The sequence below is a fragment of the Penaeus vannamei genome, chromosome 42 (assembly GCF_042767895.1).
Source record: "Penaeus vannamei isolate JL-2024 chromosome 42, ASM4276789v1, whole genome shotgun sequence".
In the NCBI taxonomy this organism is placed as follows: Eukaryota; Metazoa; Arthropoda; class Malacostraca; order Decapoda; family Penaeidae; genus Penaeus; species Penaeus vannamei.
Window position 1 is genome coordinate 18,209,882 of NC_091590.1, and position 23,228 is coordinate 18,233,109.

At 22.2% G+C, this 23,228-nt stretch overlaps 1 protein-coding gene across 1 annotated transcript in view; it reads left to right on the plus strand.

The window, feature by feature from the left end:
- LOC138860677 (larval cuticle protein LCP-17-like) overlaps positions 1 to 10,253 on the plus strand; it is a 40,998-nt gene extending 30,745 nt beyond the window's left edge. Inside the window, exons 2-3 of the mRNA XM_070118689.1 lie at positions 9,735 to 9,886; positions 10,130 to 10,253. Coding sequence (XP_069974790.1) covers positions 9,735 to 9,886; positions 10,130 to 10,253 — 276 coding nt within the window. The remainder of the gene's footprint in view (positions 1 to 9,734; positions 9,887 to 10,129) is intronic.
- Positions 10,254 to 23,228: the final 12,975 nt, after the last annotated feature.

Here is a 23,228-nt window from a genome sequence, read left to right on the forward strand (position 1 = left end):
GTCATGATTATCATTATTGTCATTATCATTATTGCAGTTGTAATAATTATTCTATTTATTACTGTCATTTTCATTATAGCTATTTTTATAATGATACCAAAAATGATAATTTTATAAATAATAATGACAATAATAAAGATATTGTTATTATTTCTATTGTCATTATTAGTATGAAAATTATTAGAATAGAGTTAATTAATGCTATTATTGCAGTAATTATCAAAATTATCAAAATAATTATCATTTTATTATAATAATAATTATTATTATTGTCATTATCATCATAATTATCATCATTATTGTTAATGATAAAGGAATAATCATGAAAATCATCCTGATTACCTGAATTAATGTTAAAATCATCATAATTATCATTTAAAAGTGAAAAAGGGTTTTTTTTTTTTTACCCTTCTCTCAAAAGGCTGTAATACACTAGATTTTGCCGTTTTTCGACTTCTGGGATTTTATTAGTTTTAGCCTTTATTTCATTATAAATGGACTCTATGATTATTATTATCATTATTATCAAGATTAGCATTATAATTACAATTTTATTATTATTATCATTATTATTATTGTCATTATCATCATAATTATCATCATTTTATTTAATAATAAAGGATTTATTATGAAAATCATCATAATTACCTGAATTAATGTTAAAACCATCATAATTATCATTTAAAAGCGAAAAAAAGTTTTTTTTTCGACCGTTCTCTCATAAGGCTGTAATACGCTAGATTTTGCCTTATTTAGACTTTTGGGATTTTATAAGTTTTAGCATTTATTTCATTATAAATGGACTCTATGATTATTATTGTCATAATAATCATTATTGTCATTATTCTTATGATTATCATCATTATAGTCATTATCGTCATGATTATCATTATCATTATTGCAGTTATAATGATTAGTAAGCGAATTATTAGTCATTTTCATCATTATAACTATTTTTATAATAATATTAACAATAATGATAATTTTAGAAATAATGACAATAATACTCATTATAATAACAATAATAATGATATTTTTATTTTTATTGTCATTATTAGTATGAAAATTATTAGAGTAGAGTTAATTATAGCTTTTATTGCAGTAATTATCAAAATTATCATTATAATTATTATTTTATAATTATTATCATTATTATTATTGTCATAATCATCACAATCATCATTAATGGTAATAATAAAGGAATTATAATGAAAATCATCATAATTGCCTGAATAAATGTTAAAATCATTATAATTATCATTTAGAAGTGAAAAATGTTTTTTTTTCGACCTTTCTCTCAGAAGACTGTAATACTCTGGATTTTGCCGGTTATTCAACTTTTGGGATTTTATTAGTTTTAGCCTTTATTTCATTATAAATGGACTCTATGATTATTATTATCATCATTATCATTATTAATGGCATTATTCTTGTGATTATCATCAAAATAGTCATTATCGTCATGATTATCATCATTGCAGCAATAATGATTATTATGTAAATTATTACTGTCATTCTCATTATTATAACCATTTTCATAATAATAACAATAATGATAATTATAGAAATAATAATGACAATAATACTCATTATAATAACAATAGTAATGATATTATTATTATTTCTGTTGTCATTATTAATATGAAAATTATTAGAATAGAGTTAATTATATCTTTTGTTGCAGTAATTTTCTAACTTAACATCATAATTATCATTTAAAAGCGAAAAAGGGTTTTTTTTCGACCCTTCTCTCAAAAGGCTGTAATATGCTAGATTTTGCCGGTTTTTCGACTTTATTAATTTTAGCCTTTATGTCATTATAAATGGACCTTATGATTATTATTATCATCGTTATAATCATTATTGTCCTTATTCATATAATTATCATCATTATAGTCATTATCTTCATGATTATCATTATCATTATCATTATTGCAGTTATAATGATTATTATTCTAATTATTATTATAACTAGTTTTATAATGATAATAACAATAATGATAACTTTGGAAATAATGACAATAATACTCATTATAATAACAATAATAATGATATTATTATTTCTATTGTCATTATAAGAATGACAATTATTAGAATAGAGTTAATCATTGCTATTATTGCAGTAATTAAACAAATTATCATTATAATTATCATTTTATTATTATTATCATTATTATTACTGTCATCATAATTATCATCATTATTGTTAATAATAAAGGAATTATCATGAAAATCATCATAATTACCTGAATTAATGTTAAAATCAGCATAATTATCAGATAAATACGAAAAACGTTTTTTTCATTTTTCTCTCAAAATAATTATACGCTATATTTTGCCGTTTTTTCGACCTTAGGAATTTTATTATTTTTAGCCTTTATTTCGTTATAAATGGACTCTATGATTATTATTATCATTATCATCATTATTGTAATTATTCTTATGTTTATCATCATTATAGTCATTATCGTCATGATTATCATTATTGTCATTATCATTATTGCAGTTATAATGCTAATCATTACTGTCATTTTCATCATTATAACTATCTTTATAATGATAATAACAATAATGATATTTTTAAAAATAATAATGACAATAATACACATGATTATAACAATAATAATGATATTATTATTATTATTGTTATTATTAGTTAAAAAAATATTAGAACAGAGGTAATTATTGCTATTATTGCAGTAATTATCAAAATTATCATTATAATTATCATTTTATTATTATTATTGTCATTATTGTGATTATCATCATAATTATCATGTTGATTGTTAATAATAAAGGAATTATCATGAAAATCGTCATAATTACCTGAATTAATGTTAAAATCATTATAATTATCATTTCAAAGCGAAAGAGTTTTTTTTTACCCTTCTCTCAAAAGGTTGTAATACGCTAAATATTGCCATTTTTTCGACTTCTGGGATTTTATAAGTTTTAGCCTTTATTTAATTATAAATGGAATCAATGATTATTATTATCATGATTATCATCATTATTGTTATTATTCTTATGGTTATCATCATTATCGTCATGATTATCATTATTATCATTATCATTATTGCAGTTATAATGAATATTATTCTAATCATTTTCATCATTATAACTATTCTTATAATAATATTAACAATAATGATAATTTTAGAAATAATAATGAAAATAATAATGATATTATTTCTATTTTCATTATTACTATGAAAATTATTAAAAAAGTGTTAATTATTGCTATTATTGCAGCAATTATAAAATTATAATTATAATTATCATTTTATTATAAGTATCATTATTATTATTGTCATTATCATCATAATTACACTCATTATTGTTAATAATAAAGGAATTATCATGAAAATCATCATAATTACCTGAATTAATATTAAAATCATCATAATTATCATTTAAAAGCGATAAACGTTTTTTTACGACCCTTCTCTCGAAAGGATTGTAATACGATAGATTTTGCCGTTTTTTCGACTTTTTTTATTTTATTAGATTTTTCCTTTATTTCATGATACATGGACTCTATAATTATTATTATCGTCATTACTGTCATTATTCTTATGATTATCATCATTATAGTCATTATCGTCATGATTATCACTATTATCATTATTATTATTGCAGTTATTATGATTATTATGCTATTACTGTCATTTTCATCCTTATAACTATTTTTATAATGATAATAACAGTAATGATAATTTTAGAAATAATAATGAGAATAATTCTCATTATAATAACAATGATAGTGATATTATTTTTATTGTCATTATTAGTTTGAAAATATTTAGAATAAAGTTAATTATTGCTATTATTGGAGTAATTATCATCATTATCGTCATTATCGTCATGATTATCATTATTATCATTATCATTATTGGAGTTATGATTATTTTCCTAATTATAACTGTCATTTTCATCTTTAAAAATATCTTTATAATAATAATAAAAATAATGATAATTTTAGAAATAATAATGACAATAATACTCATCATCAATATTATTATCATTATTATCAATAATAAAGGAATTATCATGAAAATTATCATAATTTCCTGAATTATTGTTAAAATCATCATAATTATCATTTAAAAGCAAAAAGTTTTTTTTCGACCTTACTCGGTAGATTTTGCCGTTTTTTCTACTTTTGGGATTTTATTAGTTCTAGCCTTTATTTCATTAAAAATTATCTCTATGTTTATTATTATCATCATTTTCATCATTATTGTCATTATTCTTATAATTATCACTATAGTCATTATCTTCAATATTATTATTATTATCATTATCATTATTGCAGTTATAATGCTAATTATTGCTTTCATTTTCATCATTATAATTATTTTTATAATGATAATAACAATAATGATAATTTTAGAAAAAAAATAATGAAAATAATACTCATTATAATAACAATTATAATGATATTATTATTATTTCTATTGCCATTATGAGTATGAAAATTATTAGAATAGAGTCAATTATTGCTATTATTGCAGTAATTATAAAATGATCATTATAATTATCCTCTTGTTATTATTTTCATTATTATTATTGCCATTATCATCATAATTATCATCATTATTGTTAATGTTAAAGGAATTATCATGAAAATCATCATAATTACCTGAAGTAATGTTAAAATCATCATAATTATCATTTAAAAGCGAAAAAAGGTTTTTTCGACCTCTCTCTTAAAAGGATGTAATACGCTAGATTTTGCCGTTTTTTCGACTTTTGGGATTTTATTAATTTTAGCCTTTATTTCTTTATAAATGCTCTACGATTATTATTATCATCGTTATCCACATTATTGTCATTATTATTATGATTGTCATTATAGTCATTATCGTCAAGATTATTATTATTATCATTATCATTATTACAGTTATAATGATTATTATGCTAATTATTACTATTATTTTCATCATTATAAGATTTTTATAACAATAATGATAATGATAATTCTAGAAATAATAATGACAATAATACTCATTATAATAATAATAATAATATCATTAATTCCATTGTCATTACTTGTATGAAAATTATTAGCATAGAGTTAATTATTGCTATTATTGCAGTAATTATAAAGATTATCATTATAATTATCGTTTTATTATTATTATCATTATTATTATTGTCATTATCATCATAATTATCATCATTAATGTTAATAAAAAAGGAATTATCATGAGAATCATCATAATTTATGTTAAATTAATGTTAAAATCATCATATTTATCATTTAAAAGCGAAAAAGATTTTTTCGACCTTTCTCTGAAAAGGCTGCAATACGCTAGATTTTGTCGTTTATTCGACTTTTGTGATTTTATTAGTTTTAGCCTTTATTTCATTATAAATGGACTCTATGATTATTATCATCATCATAATCATCATTATTGTCCTTATTCTCATGATTATCATCATTATAGTCATTATCGTCATGATTATCATTATTATCATTATCATTATTGTAGTTATAATGCTAATTATTACTGTCATTTTCTTCATGATAACTATTTTATAATGATAATAACAATAATGATAATTTTAGAAATAATAATGACAATAATACTCATTATAATAACAATAATATTAATATTTCTATTGTCATTATTAGTATGAAAATTATAAGAATCGAGTTAATTACTGCTATTATTGCAGTAATTGTCAAAATCATCATTAAAACTATCATTTTATAATTATCGTTATTATTATTGTCATCATCAACATAATTATCATTATTATTGTTAATATTAAAGGAATTATTATGAAAATCGTCATAATTGTCTGAATTAATGTTAAAATCATCATAAATATCATTTAAAAGCGAAAAAGTTTTTTTTTCCGACCTTTCTCTCATAAGGCTGTAATACGCTTGATTTTGCCGTTTTTCGACTGTTGGGATTTTATTAGTTTTAGCCTTTATTTCATTATAAAGGGACTATATTATCATTATCATCATTATTGTCATTAATCTTATGATTATCATCATTATAGTCATTATCGTCATGATTATCATTATTATCATTATCATTATTGCAGTTATAATGCTAACTATTACTGTCATTTTCATCATTATAATTATTTTTACAATGATAATAACAATAGTGATAATTTTAGAAATAATAATGAAAATAATACTCATTATAATAACAATAATAAAGATATTATTATTTCTACTGTCATTATTAGTATGAAAATTATTAGAATAGAGTTAATTATTGCTATTATTGCAGTAATTATCAAAATTATCATTATATCATTTTATTTTTATTATCATTATTATTATTGTCTTTATCATCATAATTATCATCATTATTGTTAATGATAAAGGAATGATCATGTAAATAATCATTATTATGAGAGGTAATGGTAAAATCATCATAATTATCATTTAAAAGCGAAAAATGTTTTTTTTCGACCTTTCTTTGAAAAGGCTGTGATACCCTAGATTTTGCCGTTTTTTCGACTTCTGAGATTTTATTAGTTTTAGTCTTTATTTCATTATTAAATGACTCTATGATTATTAGTATCATCATTATCATCGTTATTTTCATTATTCTTATGATTATCATCATTATAGTCATTATCGTCATGATTATCATTATTATCATTATCATTATTTAAGTCATAGTGCTAATCATTACTGTCATTTTCATCATTATAACTAATTTTATAATGATAATAACAATAATGATAATTTTAGAAATAATAATGACAATAACACTCATTATAATAACAATAATAATTATATTATTATTTCTATGAAAATTATTCGAATAGAGTTACTTTTTGCTATTATTTAAGTGATTATCAAAATTATCATTATAATTACCATTTTTTATTATTGTCATTATTATTATTGTCATTATCATCATAGTTATCATCATTATTGTTAATAATAAAGGAATTATGAAAATCATCATAATTACCCGAATTAATGTTAAATTCATCATAATTATCATTTAAAAGCGATTTTTTTTCGACCTTTCTCTCAAAAAGCTATAATACGCTATAGTTAAAACTGAACCCCGATAATGATTTCGTGTGTGTGGTTAATATATATATATATATATATATATATATATATATATATATATATATATATATATATATATATATAAACTTTTCTTGTGTGTATCAGTTCTCGTTTTGAGTTTCGTTTGTATGATTCTTTAAGATATTACCGAGACAAGACAGTATGTGGCCTTTGAAATATAATGTTTATGAACGCTTATGTGTGTTTGTGCTTTATAGGAAAAAAAACTTTCTCTGAAAAGGCTGTAATACGCTAGATTTTTTTACGACTTTTCCCTCATAAGTCTGAAATATGCAAGATTTTGTGTTTTTTCGACCTTTGGGATTTTATTAGGTTTAGCCTTTATTTCATTATAAATGGACTCTATGATTATTATTATCATCATTATTGTCATTATTCTTATGATTATCATCATTACAGCCATTATCGTCATTATCATTCTTATCATTACCATTATTGCAGTTATAATGATTATTATGCTAAATATTACTATCATTTCCATCAATATAACTATTTTTATAATGATAATAACAATAATGATAATTTTAGAAATAATAATGACAATAATACTCATTATAGTAACATTAATAATGATATTATTATTATTTCTATTCTCATTATTAGCATGAAAATTATTAGAATAGAGTTCATTATTGCTATTATTGCAGTAATTATCAAAATTATCATCATATATATATTTTTATTATTATTATCATTATTATTGTCATTATCATCATAATTATCATCATTATTGTTAATAATAAAAGAACTATAATGAAAATCGTCATAATTACCTGAATTACTGTTGAGATCATCATAATTATCATTTAAAAGCGAAAAAAAAAAAATTTCGACCTTTCTCTCAAAAGGATATAATACGCTAGATTTTGTCGTTTTTTCGACTTTTGGGATTTTCTTAGTTTTAGCCTTTATTTAATTATAAATGGACTCTATGATTTTTATTATCATCATTATTGTCATTATTCTTGTGATTATCATCATTATAGTCATTATCGTCATGATTATCATTATTATCATTATCATCTTTGATTTTATAATGCTAATTACTAGTCTTTTTCATCATTATAAATATTTTTATAATGATAATAACAATAATGATAATTTTAGAAAGAAAAAGGACAATAGTACTTATTATAATGATCATAATAATAATATTATTATTACTTCTATTGTCATTATTAGTATGAAAATTATTAGAATAGAGTTATTTATTGCTATTATTGCAGTAATTATCAAAATTGTCATCATAATTATCATTTTATTATTATTAACATTATTATTATTGTCATTATCATCATAATTATCATCATTGTTAATAATAAAGGAATTATCACGAAAATCATCATAATTACCTGAATTAATGTTAAAATCATCATAATTATCATTTAAAAGCGAAAAAGGTTTTTTTCGACCTTTCTCTCAAAAGGCTTCAATACGCTAGATTTTGCCGTTTTTTTCGACTAATGGGATTTTATTAGGTTTAGCCTTTATTTCATTATAAATGGACTCTATGATTATTATCATCATCATTATTGTCATTATTCTTATGATTATCATCATTATAGTCATTATCGTCATGATTATCATTATTATCATTATCATTATTGCAGTTATAGTGCTAATTACTATAACTATTTTTATTATGATAATAACAATAATGATAATTTTAGAAATAATAATGACAATAATTTTCATTATAACAATAATAATGATATTATTATTTCTATTGTCATTATTAGTATGAAAATTATTAGAATAGAGTTAATTATTGCTATTATTTAAGTAATTATCAAAATTATCATTGTAATTACCATTTTTTTATTATTATCATTATTATTATTTTCATTATCATCATAATTATCATCATTATTGTTAATAATAAAGGAATTATCATGAAAATCATAATAATTACCTGAATTAATGGTAAATTCATCATAATTATCATTTAAAAGCGAAAAAGTTTTTTTTTCGACCTTTCTCTCAAAAGGCTGTAATACGCTAGAGTTAAAACAGAACCCCGATAATGATTTCGTGTGTGTGGTTAATTTTGTATATATATATATATATATATATATATATATATATATATATATATATATATATAACTTTTCTTGTGTGTATGGGTCCCCGTTCTGAGTTTCGTTTTTATGATTCTTTAAGATATTACCGAGACAAGACAGTATGTGGCCTTTGAAATATAATGTGCTGATGAACGTTTGTGTGTGTGTGTGCTTTACAGGAAAAAAAAACATACATTCAAGTGCTTTCCTTTATTAGCAGCGTTTGCTTCATGTATTTTTTTCGGCTTTATATGTAAAGGATTAGATAGTTTCCGTATTTCAACACAATAATCATCTTCATTGCCATTACCTTTTCTATTAGTTTTTTTTTTCTGTGGCCTACAATTTTCGAATACTATAGGCATTTTTTTTTTTTTTGTGTGTGTGTGTGATTTGCCTTTTCTATCTTACTAATATTTTGATATAATTAGTATTTCCATTACCATTATTGTTTTGATATCATTAGCATTTTGTATTTCTCGCCCTTGCGCCTTTCTTTTACTGTGTTTAATACCTATTTCCTTGATTCTTTTACTCAGTCTTTGTAATATGAAATCCCAGACTAAACAAGTACCATGTCCCATCCCGCACAGGCCGGCCTTCTGCTGCTGTCCGTCCTCGTCTCGGAGGCGGCCGAGAGTCCTTACTCCGTAATCATCCCCATCCTGAAGGACGACCGGACGCAGGACGCCTACGATGGCTACTCCTTTGACTTCGAGTCCGGCAACGGCATCGTCCGGATGGAGTCCGGGAAGGAGAGCGACGGATAGGCGAAGCAGGGAGGCTGGAGGTGAGCATCGGGCCTCGACACTCTGTATATGGATATAATTGTCTATTCATCTCTCTATTATCTTTCTACCTTTGTGTCTATCTACGTTTTTCGTAAGTACACCAGCAATTTACCACAAAACTCTGCGAAAGCAAACAGTTGACGATATCAACAGGTTACGAAGGAATCAGCATCCTCAACGAAACCCCTTCCCCGCAGATACGAATCCCCCGAGGGCGTCCCCGTCGAGATCTCCTTCGTGGCCGACCAAGGGGGGTACCAACCCCAGGGGGCGATCATCCCCGTGGCTCCACCCCTTCCCTACCAGAGATCCGGGAACTAAGATCATTTTCTATAAATGAAAGTGAAGTACCTTTATCCGGAAATTGAGACTTTTCTTTTAAAGCGAAGGTGAGAAAAGAAATTCTTATTCTGATTCTTCTATCACTGCTACTTTTGTTTTTGTTCTTATATTTCTCATTCTTATCAATGTTGTTTCTTCATTCTTTCTCCATCTTCTTCATCTTATTCTCTCCCATCTCCTGCCCCCAAAATATCTAGCCAAAGAAATTATTTATTTTTTCTTTTTGTGAAATGAAGGGTCATTTTTAATAATCTTGCTACACAACAATACAAAATAAGCCATTCTCTTTCTCTCTCTTTCTCTCGCTCTCTCTCTCTCTCTCTCTCTTTCTCAATCTCACTCCGTTTCTCTTTCTCTATCTATCTATCTATTCATCTATCCATCTCTCTCTCTCTCTCTCTCTTTCTCTTCCTCTTTCTCTTTCTCTTTCTCTTTCTCTTTCTCTCTCTCTCTCTCTCTTTCTCTCTCTCTCTCTCTCTCTCTCTCCCTCTCTCTCGCTCGCTCGCTCTCTCTCCCTCTCCCTCCCCACCCCCCCTCTCTCTTTCTCTCTCTCCGTTTCTCTCTATCATTCATCTATCCGTCTCTCTCTCTCTCTCTCTCTCTCTCTCTCTCTCTCTTCCTCTCTCTCTGTCTGTCTCTCTCTCTCCGTTTCTGTCTCTGTCTATCTATTCATCTATCCATCTCTTTCTCTCTCTCTTTCTCTCTCCCTCCCCCCCCCTCTCTCTCTCTCCCTTTTTCTCTCTCTCTCTCTCCCTCCCTACCTCTCTCTCTCTTTCTTTCTCTTTTCTCTTTACGATTAGGTTATTTTAATTTGGTTATCCTCGATTTCCAGTTGGCTGATTGCACAATTTTGATTGAGTTGTTATATGAAAGTGAATGATAAACTAAAAAAGATATCGTAAAAAAGATACTCTTTTGTTGATATCATGGATTTTCCTCTTTCGTAAAAACTAATTTCAAAATACTTCTTTCTTAACTGTTTAACCATCCAATCATCTATCTATCTATTTCTATCTCTTTCTATCCCTCATCTATCTATCTATTTCTATCCCTTTCAATCCCGCATCTATCTATTGGCATATATGTAAATGCCATTTTATCCTTGATATCATTATTTGTTGTATGTTTATTAATGTACTTTTGTGCTGTGAAAATGAACGGGCAGGCGTGTCTCTCCATAGAAAACGGTTTGCGTGAATGAAGGGGGAGTTTCCTAAATTTTGATGTGAATAAATATTATTGCAAAATATTAGATTCGGACTTTTATTCTGAGTAACTCAGACTAAGATACATATACATACCTTTTCATGATTATTATCATTATCATTATTATCATTATCATTATTATCATTATTATTGTTACTTTTAGTATCGTCATCATCATCTTTGTTGATATTATTATTATCATTATTTATCATCATCGTTGCTCTCACTCTCACCATATTTTATTACAAATATCATTATCGTTATTTTTGTTGTTGCTGCTGTTATCATTATCATTATTATCATTATAATGTTATTGTTGTTTTTATTGTTTATTATTTTTTCATCTTTATCATCATTATCATCTATGTTGTTATCATTATATCTATTATTATCTTTAGTATCAATGCCATTATATCTATTATCATCATCATTACCATCATTATCATTATCATCTTTATTCATATAATCATTATTATTATTATTATCATTATTATTATTGTTATTATTATCATTATTATTATTATTATTATTATTATTATTATTATTATTATCATTATTATTATCATTATCATTATTATTATCATCATTATTATTGTTGTTGTTGTTATTGTTGCTGTTGTTGTTGTTATTTTTGTTATTATCGTTATTATTATTATTATCCTTATCATTATTATTATCATCATTATTATTTCTATTAGTAGTAGCATTTTAATCATCATCATTATCATCATAATCTTTATGATCATCATTACTATGACCCTCATTACTATTCCCATGGCCATTATATCATAATCCATTACTGATATCATTATCAGTATTATTGGAAGGAGGTAGACACACGGTTGTTGTTATATTCCATATCTTAAGAACATAATAAGAATCACACTGAAAAAAGGCTGTGTCTGGCCCGATGCATGACCTAGCAAAGCGATAAACGAGTACGTTATAAGAGAGATAAGAGAGTGATAAGATTATAAGAATAATGATGACAAGGTGTGCTAGGAACCTATACCTTAGCAATGACAACTATGCTATTTTATTCGTTTGCCTTTACTAATATTAACAATGGTGGTGTTGAGGATGACGGCACTACAGTAATGGACAAGATGACAAAAAAAAAAAAATAAAAAATAAATAAAAAATAAAATGAAATAATATATATATACATATACATATATATATATATATATATATATATATATATATATATATATATATATATATATATATATATATATAAATATAAATATATATATACATATATATATATATATATATATATATATATATATATATATATATATATATATATATATATATATATATATATATATATACACATATATGTTTGAAATGAGATCACAGCAATGATGATAATAATGGTAAGGCATACTATGATGATGATAAAGAAAATAATGATAAGGGATATAATGGCGATGATAAAGAAAATGATTATAAAGATACTGCTGGTCATGAAAAAAAGAAAAATGATAATGATGGTATAAGCAACAGTTATGAAAACTATGATAATGATAAAGACAGTGACAGTTATTATGATAATAAACATGATAAGAATGTTGATGATCATAATCACAAAAATAAAAATATTGCATAGATAATGATGACAGTGATATTGATAAAAACAACAACAATAACAATGATGGTGGGAATATTTATGAAAGCAATGATAATGATAATTGAAATAGTAACAACACTAATAATCATATATATGATAGTGATAGTAATAATAAGAAAAATGCAATAAAATACAATGAAATATAATGCAGTCATGATACTGTTAATAACAATGATGATAACAGTTATCATTATTTCTGTTGTTATTATTATTATTATTATTATGATGATGATTATTATTATTATTATTATTATTATTATTATTATTATTACTATTATTATTATTATTATTATTATTATTATTATTATTATTATTATTATTATTATTATCATTATTATTATTATTATTATTATTATTATTATTATTATTATTATTATTATTATTGTTATTGTTATTATAGAAATAATAATGATGATGATAATAATAACAATAAACGTGATAACAATATCAGTAATAATGAAAACGATAATAACGATGGTGGTAATGATGATGATCATAATAATAATGATAACAATAATATTGATTATCTTAACAATGATACTATTGCTATTATCAATAACATTAATAATGATGAGAATAGTAATAGCAATAGTAATGATAACAACAACAACATCAATGATAATGATAATAATCATATTAACAATTACAGTAATATTAATAATAAAGGGAATACAAACAATAAAAGTTTTAGTGATGAAAAAGATTTCAATGAAATAGTGATAAAATTAATAATAGTAGTAAAGCTGCTGCTCATGATAACGATGATAAAAGTGATAATAATGATGATGATAATGATAACAATCGTTATAGCAATAGTAATAGTAATAGTAGTAGTAGTAATAGAAGTAGTAATTGTTGTAATGATAATAATGGTAATATTGATATAAATAAAAAAAATAAAAGATGTTATTAAAAATAATATCTTGATTTTGATAATGATATGGATTATGATTGTAATAACAATAATGATAACATTAATAATGATAATAATAATAACAATAATGATAATAATAATAATAATAATAATAACAATAATAATAATAATGATGATAATAATAATAATAATAATAATAATAATAACAATAATAATAATGAAAATGATAATAATAATAATAATGAAAATGATGATAATAATAATAATGAAAATGATGATAATAATAATAATTATCATTATAATTATCATTTTATTATGATTATCATTATTAATATTGTCATTATCATCATAATTATCATCATTATTGTTAATAATAAAGGAATTATCATGAAAATCATCATAATTACCTGAATTAATGTTAAAATCATCATAATTATCATTTAAAAGCGAAAGGGTTTTTTTTCGACCTATCTCTGAAAAGGCTGTAATACGCTAGATTTTGGCGTTTTTTCGACTTTTGGGATTTTATTAATTTTAGCCTTTATTTCATTATAAATGGACTCTATGATTATCATTATCATTATCATCATTATTGTCATTATTCTTATGATTATCCTCATTATAGTCATCATCGTCATGATTATCATTATTATCACTATCATTATTCCAGTTATAATGCTAATTATTACTGTCATTTTCATCATTACAACTATTATTATAAGGATTATAACAGTAATGATAATTTTAGAAATAATAATGACAATAAAACTCATTTTAATAACAATAATAATGATAATATTATTTCTATTGTCATTATTAGTATGAAGATTATTAGAATAGAGTTAATTATTGCTATTATTCAGTAGTTATCAAAATCATCATCAAAATTATCATTATATTATTAATATCATTATCATTATTGTCATTATCATAATAATTATCATCATTATTTTTAATAATAAAGGAATTATCATGAAAATCATTATAATTACCTGAATTAATGTTAAAATCATCATAATTATCATTTATAAGCGAAAAATAGATTTTTTTTCGGCCTTTCTCTCATTAGGCTCTAATACGCTAGAATTTACGGTTTTTTCGAATTTTGGGATTTTATTAGTTTTAGCCTTTATTTCATTATAAATGGACTTTATGGTTATTATTATCATTATCATTATTGTCATTATTCTTATGATTATCATCATTATAGTCATTATCGTCATGATTATCATTATTATCATTATCATTATTGCAGTTATAATTATTATTATGCTAATTATTACTGTTATTTTTAACATTATAATTAAAATCATCATAATTATCATTTAAAAGTGAAAAGGGGGGGTTTTCGGCCTTTCTCTCAAAATGCTGTAATACGCTAGAGTTTACCGTTTTTTCGACTTATGGGATTTTATTAGTTTTAGCCTTTATTTCATTATAAATGGACTCTATGATTGTTATTATCATCATAATAATCATTATTGTCATTATTCTTATGATTATCATTACAGTCATTATTGTCATGATTATCGTTATTATCATTATCATTATTGCAGTTATAATGCTAATTATTACTGTCATTTTCATCATTATAACTATTTTTATAATGATAACAATAATGATAATTTTAGAAATAATAATGGCAATAATGCTCATTATAATAACAATGATAATGATATTATTATTATTTCTTTTATCATTATATGTATGAAGATTATCAAAATACAGGTAATCATTGCTATTATTGCAGTAATTATCAAAATTATCATTATAATTATAATTTTATTATTATTATTATTATTATTATTAGTAGTAGTAGTAGTAGTAGTAGTAGTAGTAGTAGTAGTATTAGTATTAGTATTGTCATTATCATCATAATTATCATCATTATCATTAACGATAAAAGATTTATAATGAAAATCATAATAATTACTTATATTAATTTTAAAATCATCATAATATACATTTAAAAGCGAAAAAGGGCTTTTTCGACCTTTCTCTTAAAGGCCGTATTACGAAAGATTTTGCCGGTTTTTTCGCCTTTTGGAATTTTATTAGTTTTAGCCTTTATTTCATTGTAAATAGACTATGATTATTATTATCATCATTACCATCCTTATTGTCATTATTCTTATGAATTATTATAGTCATCAATATAGTAATTATTGTCATTATTATCGTTTTAGTCATTATCGTCATTATTATCATTGTTATCATTATCATTATTGCAGTTATTATGCTAATTATTACTGTCATTTTCATCATCATAACTATTTCAATAATGATAATAACAATAAGGATAATTTTAGAAAAAATAATGACAATAAAACTCATTATAATAACAATAATAATGATATTATTATTTCTTTTGTCATTATTGGTATGGAAATTATTAGAATAGAGTTAATTATTGCTATTATTGCAGTAATTATCAAAATTATCATTATAATTATCGTTTTTTATTATTATCATTATTAGTATTGTCATTATCATCATAATTATCATCATTATTGTTGATAATAAAAAAATCATCATGAAAATCATCATAATTACCTGAATTAATGTTAAAATCATCATAATTATTATTTAAAAGTGAATAAGGGTTTTTTCGGCCCTTCTCTCAAAAGGCTGTAATGCGCTAGATTTTGCCGTTTTTTCGACTTTTGGGATTTTATTAATTTTAGCCTTTATTTCATTATAAATGGACTCTATGATTATTATCATTATTGTCATTATTCTTATGATTATCATTATTATAGTCATTATCGTCATGATTATCATTATTATCATTCTCATTATTCCAGTTATAATGATAATTACTCTAATTATTACTGTCATTTTCATTATAGCTATATTTATAATGATAATAACAATAATGATATTTTTAGAAATGATAAGGATAATAATACTCATTATAATAACAATAATAATGATATTATTATTATTTCTATTGTCATTATTAGTATGAAAATTATTAGATGAAAGTTAATTATTGCTATTATTGCAGTAATTATCAAAATTATCATTATAATTACCATTTAATTATTTTTATCATTATTATTATTGTCATTATCATCATAATTATCATTATTTTATTTAATAATAAAGAATTTATTATGAAAATCATTATAATTACCTAAATTAATGTTAAACTCATCATAATTATCATTTAAAAGCGAAATATTTTTTTTTTCGACCTTTCTCTCAAAAGGCTGTAATACGCTAGATTTTGCCGTTCTTTCGAGTTTTTGGATTTTATTAGTTTTAGCCTTTATTTCATTACTAATGGACTATGTGATTATTATCATCATTATAGTCATTATCGTCATGATTATCATTATGATTATTGCAGTTATAATGATTAGTAAGCTAATCAGTCATTTTCATCATTATAAATTTTTATAATGATAATAACAATAATGATAATTTTAGAAATACTAATGACAATAATACTCATTATAATAACAATAATAATAATAATAATAATAGTATTATTATTGTCATTATTAGTAAAAAAAAATCAGAATAGAGGTAATTATTGCTATTATTGCAGTAGATATCAAGATTATCATTATAATTATCATTTTATTATTATTATCATTATTATTATATTCATTAACATCATAATTATCATCATTATTGTTGATAATCAAGGAATTATCATGGAAATCATCATACTTACCTTAATTAATGTTAAAATCATCATGATTATCATTTCAAAGCGAAAAAGGTTTTTTCGACCTTTCTCTCAAAACCCTGTAATACGTTAGAGTTTGCCATTTTTTCGACTTTTGGGATTTTATTAGTTTTAGCCTTTATTTCATTATATATGGGCTCTATTATTCTTAGTATCATCATTATCATCATTATTGTCATTATTATTTTCATTATCATTATTATAGTCATGATTATCACTATTATCATTATAAATATTGCAGTTATAAGGCTAATTATTACTGTCATTTTCATCATTACAACTATTTTTATAATGATAATAACAATAATGATAATTTTAGAAATAATAATGATATAATGCTCATTATAATAACAATAATAATTATATTATTATTATTTCTATTGTCATTATTAGTTAATTATGAAAATTATCATTATGATTATCATTTTATTATTATTATTATTATTATTGTCATTATCATTATAATTATCATAATTTTTGTTAATATATTAATATTAATAAAGGAATTATGAAAATTAGCATAATTACCTGAAGTAATGTAAAAATCATCATAATTATCATTTAAAAGCGACCTTTCTTCGACTTTTGGAATTTCATCAGTTTTAGCCTATTTTACTATAAATGGACTCTATGATTATTATTATCATTATTGTCATTATTCTTATGATTATCATCATTATATTCATTATCGTCATGATTATCATTAATATTATCATTATTGCAGTTATAATGCTAATTATTACTGTAATTTTCATCATTATAACTATTTTTATAATGATAACAATAATGATAACTTTAAAAATAATAATGACAATAAAAATCATTATTATAGCAGTATATATGAAATTATTTTTTCTATTGTCATTATAAGTTAATTATTGCTATTATTGCAGTAATTATCAAAGTTATCATTTTGTTAATAATAAAGGAATTATTATGAATCACCATAATTACTTAAATTAATTTTTAAATCATCATAATTATCATTTAAAAGCGAAAGAGGGTTTTCTTCGACCTTTCTCTCAAAAGGCTATAGATTTTCCTTTTTTTTTAACTTTTTGGATTTTATTAGTTTTAGCCTTTATTTCATTATAAATATACTCTATGATTATTATTATTATCATTATTATTGTCTCTATTCTTATAATTATCATCATTATAGTTATTATCGTCATGATTATCATTATTATCATTATCATTATTGCAGTTATAATGATTATTATGCTATTATTTTTATTATAACTATTTTTGTAATGATAATAATAATGATAATTTTAGAAATAATAATGACAATAACACTCATTATAATAACAATAATAATGATATTATTATTATTTCTATTGTCATTAGCAGTATGAAAATTATTAGAATGAAGTTAATTATTGCTATTATTGCAGTAATTATACAAACTATCATTATAATTATCATTTCATTATTATTGTTATTATCATCATAATTATCATCATTAGGAAATATCATGAAAATCATCATAATTAACTGAATTAATGTTAAAATCATCATAATTATCATTTAAAAGCGAAAAAGTTTTTTTTTTCGACCCCTTTTTCAAAAGGCTGTAATACCGAAGATTTTGCCGTTTAATCGACTTTTGGGATTTTATTAGTTTTAGCCTTTATTTCATTATAAATGGACTTTATGGTTATTATTATCATCATTATTGTCATTATTCTTATGATTATCATCATTATAGTCGTTATCGTCATGATTATCATTATTATCATTACATTATCGCAGTTATAATGATTATTATGCTAATTATTACTGTCATTTTTATCATCATAACTATTTTTATATTGATAATAACAATAATGATAATTTTAAAAATAATAATGACAATAATACTCATTATAACAGTAATAATGATATTATTATTATTTCTATTGTCATTATTAGTATGAAAATTATTAGAATAGAGTTAATTATTGCTATTATTGCAGTATTTATAAAAATTATCATTATAATTATCATTTCATTATTATTATCATTATTATTGTCAATATCATTATTTTTTTTACCTTTATCTCAAAAGGCTGTAATACGCTAGATTTCATCATAAATGGACTGTATGATTATTATTGTAAGAATTATCCTCATTATTGTAATTATTCGTATAATTATCATCATTATAGTCATTATCGTCATGATTACCATTATTATTATCATTATTGCAGTTATAATGATTAGTAAGCTAATTATTACTGTCATTTTCATCATTATATCTATTTTTATAATTATTATAACAATTATGATAATTTTAGAAATAATGACAATAATACTAATTATAATAAGAATAATAATATTTTTTTATTGTCATTATTAGTATGAAAATTATTAGAATAGACGTAATTATTGCTATTATTGCAGTAACTATCAACATTATAATTATAATTATCATTTTATTTTTATCATCATTATCAATATAGTCATTATCATCATTATCATCGTCATTATTGTTAATAATGAAGGAATTACCATGAAAATCATCATAATTGCCTGAATTAATGTTAAAATCATTATAATTATCATTTAAAAGGGAAAATTGTTTTTCTTTACCTTTCTCTCAGAAGGCTGTAATACTCTAGATTTTACCGTTTTTTCGAGCTTTGGGATTTTATTAGTTTTAGTTTTTATTTCATTATAAATGGACTCTATGATTATTATTATCATCATTATCATCATTATTGGCATTATTCTTATGATTATCATCATTATAGTCATTATCATCATAATTATCATTATCATTATTGCAGCTATAATGATTATTATGCTAATTATTACTGTCATTTTCATCATTATAAGTATTTTCAGAATGATAATAACAATAATGATAATTTTAGAAATAATAATGACAATAATACTCATTATAATAACAATAATATTGATATTATTATTATTTCTGTTGTCATTATTAGTATGAAAATTATTAGACTAGAGTTAATTATTGCTATTATTGCAGTAATTATCAAAATTATCTTCATAATTATCATTTTATTATCAGTATCATTATTATTATTGTCATTATCATCATCATTGTCATTATTCTTATGATTATCATCATTATAGTCATTATTGTTATGATGATCTTTATTATCATTATCATTAATACAGTTATAATGCTATTTATTACTGTCATTTTTCTCATTATAACTCTTTTTATAATGATAATAACAATAATGATAATTTAAGAAATAATAATGACAATAATACTCATTATAATAACAATAATAATGATATTATTATCATTTATATTGTCATTATTAGTATGAAAATAAATTAACTTAATTATTTCTATTTTTGCAGTAATTATCAAAATTATCTTTATAATTATCATTTTATTATCAGTATCATTATTTTTATTGTCATTATCATCATTATTATCATCATTATTTTTAATGATAAAGGAATTATCATGAAAATCATCATAATTACCCGAATTAATGTTAAAATCATGATAATTACCATTTAAAAGCGAAAAAGGAGTTTGTTCGACTTTTCTCTCAAAAGGCAGTAAAACGTTAGATTTTGCCGTTTTTTCGACTTAGGGATTTTATTAGTTTTATCCTTTATTTCATTATAAATGGACTCTATGATTATCATCATTATCATCATTATGGCCATTATTCCTATGAATATCATCACATTAAAGTCATTATCGTGATGATTATCATTATTATTATTATCATTATTGCAGTTATAGTGCTAATCATTACTGTTATTTTCATCATTATAACTATTTTTATAATGATAATAACAATAATAGCAATATAAATAATGATAATTTTAGAAGTAATGACAATAATACTCATTATAATGACAATAATAATTATATTATTTTTATTTTTATTGTCATTATTAGTATGAGTTAATTATTACTATTATGCAGTAATTATCAAAATTATCATTATAATTATCATTTTATTATTATTATCCTTAATTTTATTATCATTATCATCATAATTATCATCATTATTGTTAATAATAAAGGAATTATCATGAAAATCATCAAAATTTCATGAATTAATGTTAAAAACATCATAATTATCATCTAAAAGTGAAAATAGGTTTTTTCGACCTTTCTCTCAAAAGGCTGTAATACTCTAGATTTTGCCGTTTTTTCGACTTTTGGGATTTAATTAGTTTTAGCCTTTATTACATTATAAATGCTCTATGACTATTATCATAATTATCATCATTATTGTCATTATTCTTATGATTATCATCATTATAATCATTATGGTCATGATTATCATTATTATCATTATCATTATTGCAGTTATAATGATAATTATGCTAAATATTACTGTCATTTTCATTATAGCTATTTTTATAATGATAATAACAATAATGATAAATTTAGAAATAATAATGACAATCATAATAACAATAATAAAAATATGATTATTTCTATTGTCATCATTAGTATGAAAATTATTAGAATAGAGTTAATTATTGCTATTATTTCAGTAATTATCAAAATTATCATTATAATTATCATTTTATTATTATTATCATTATTATTATTGTCATTATCATCATAAGTTTTTTTTTACCTTTCTCTCAAAAGGCTGTAATACTCTAGATTTTACCGTTTATTCGACTTTAGGATTTTATTAGTTTTAGCCTTTATATCATTATAAATGGACTCTCAGGTTATTGTTATCATCATTATCAGGATCATTGTCATTATTCCTATGATTATCATCATTATAGTCATTATCGTCATGATTGTCTTTATTATCGTTATCATTACTACAGTTATAATGCTATTTTTACTGGCATTTTTCTCATTATAACTATTTTTATAATGATAATAACAATATTGATAATTTTAGAAACAATAATGACAATAATACTCATTATAATAACAATAATAATGATATTATTATTATTTCTATTGCCAATATTAGTATGAAAGTTATTAGAATAAAGTTAGTTATTGCTATTATTACAGTAATTATCAAAATTATCATTATAATTATTATTTTATTATTATCATTATTTTTATTGTCATTATCATCATAATTATCATCATTATTATTAATAATATAGGAATTATCATGAAAATCATCATAATTACCTGAATTAATGCGAAAATCATAATAATTATCATTTAAAAGCGAAAAGATTTTTTTCCAACCCTTCTCTCATAAGGCTGTAATACGGTAGATTTTTCCGTTTTTTCGAGTTATTGGATTTTATTAGTTTTAGCCTTTATTTCATTATAAATGCACTCTATTATTATCATTATTGTCATTATTCTTATGATTATCATCATCTTAGTCATTATCGTCTTGATAATCATTATTATCATTATCATTATTCCAGTTATAATGATTATTATGCTAATTGGTACTGTCATTTTCATCATTATAACTATTTTTATAATGATAATGACAATAATGATAATTTTAGAAATAATAATGGCAATAATACTCAGTATAATAACAATAATACTCATTATAATAACAATAATAATGATATTATCATTATTTCCATTGTCATTATTAGTGTGAAAATTAT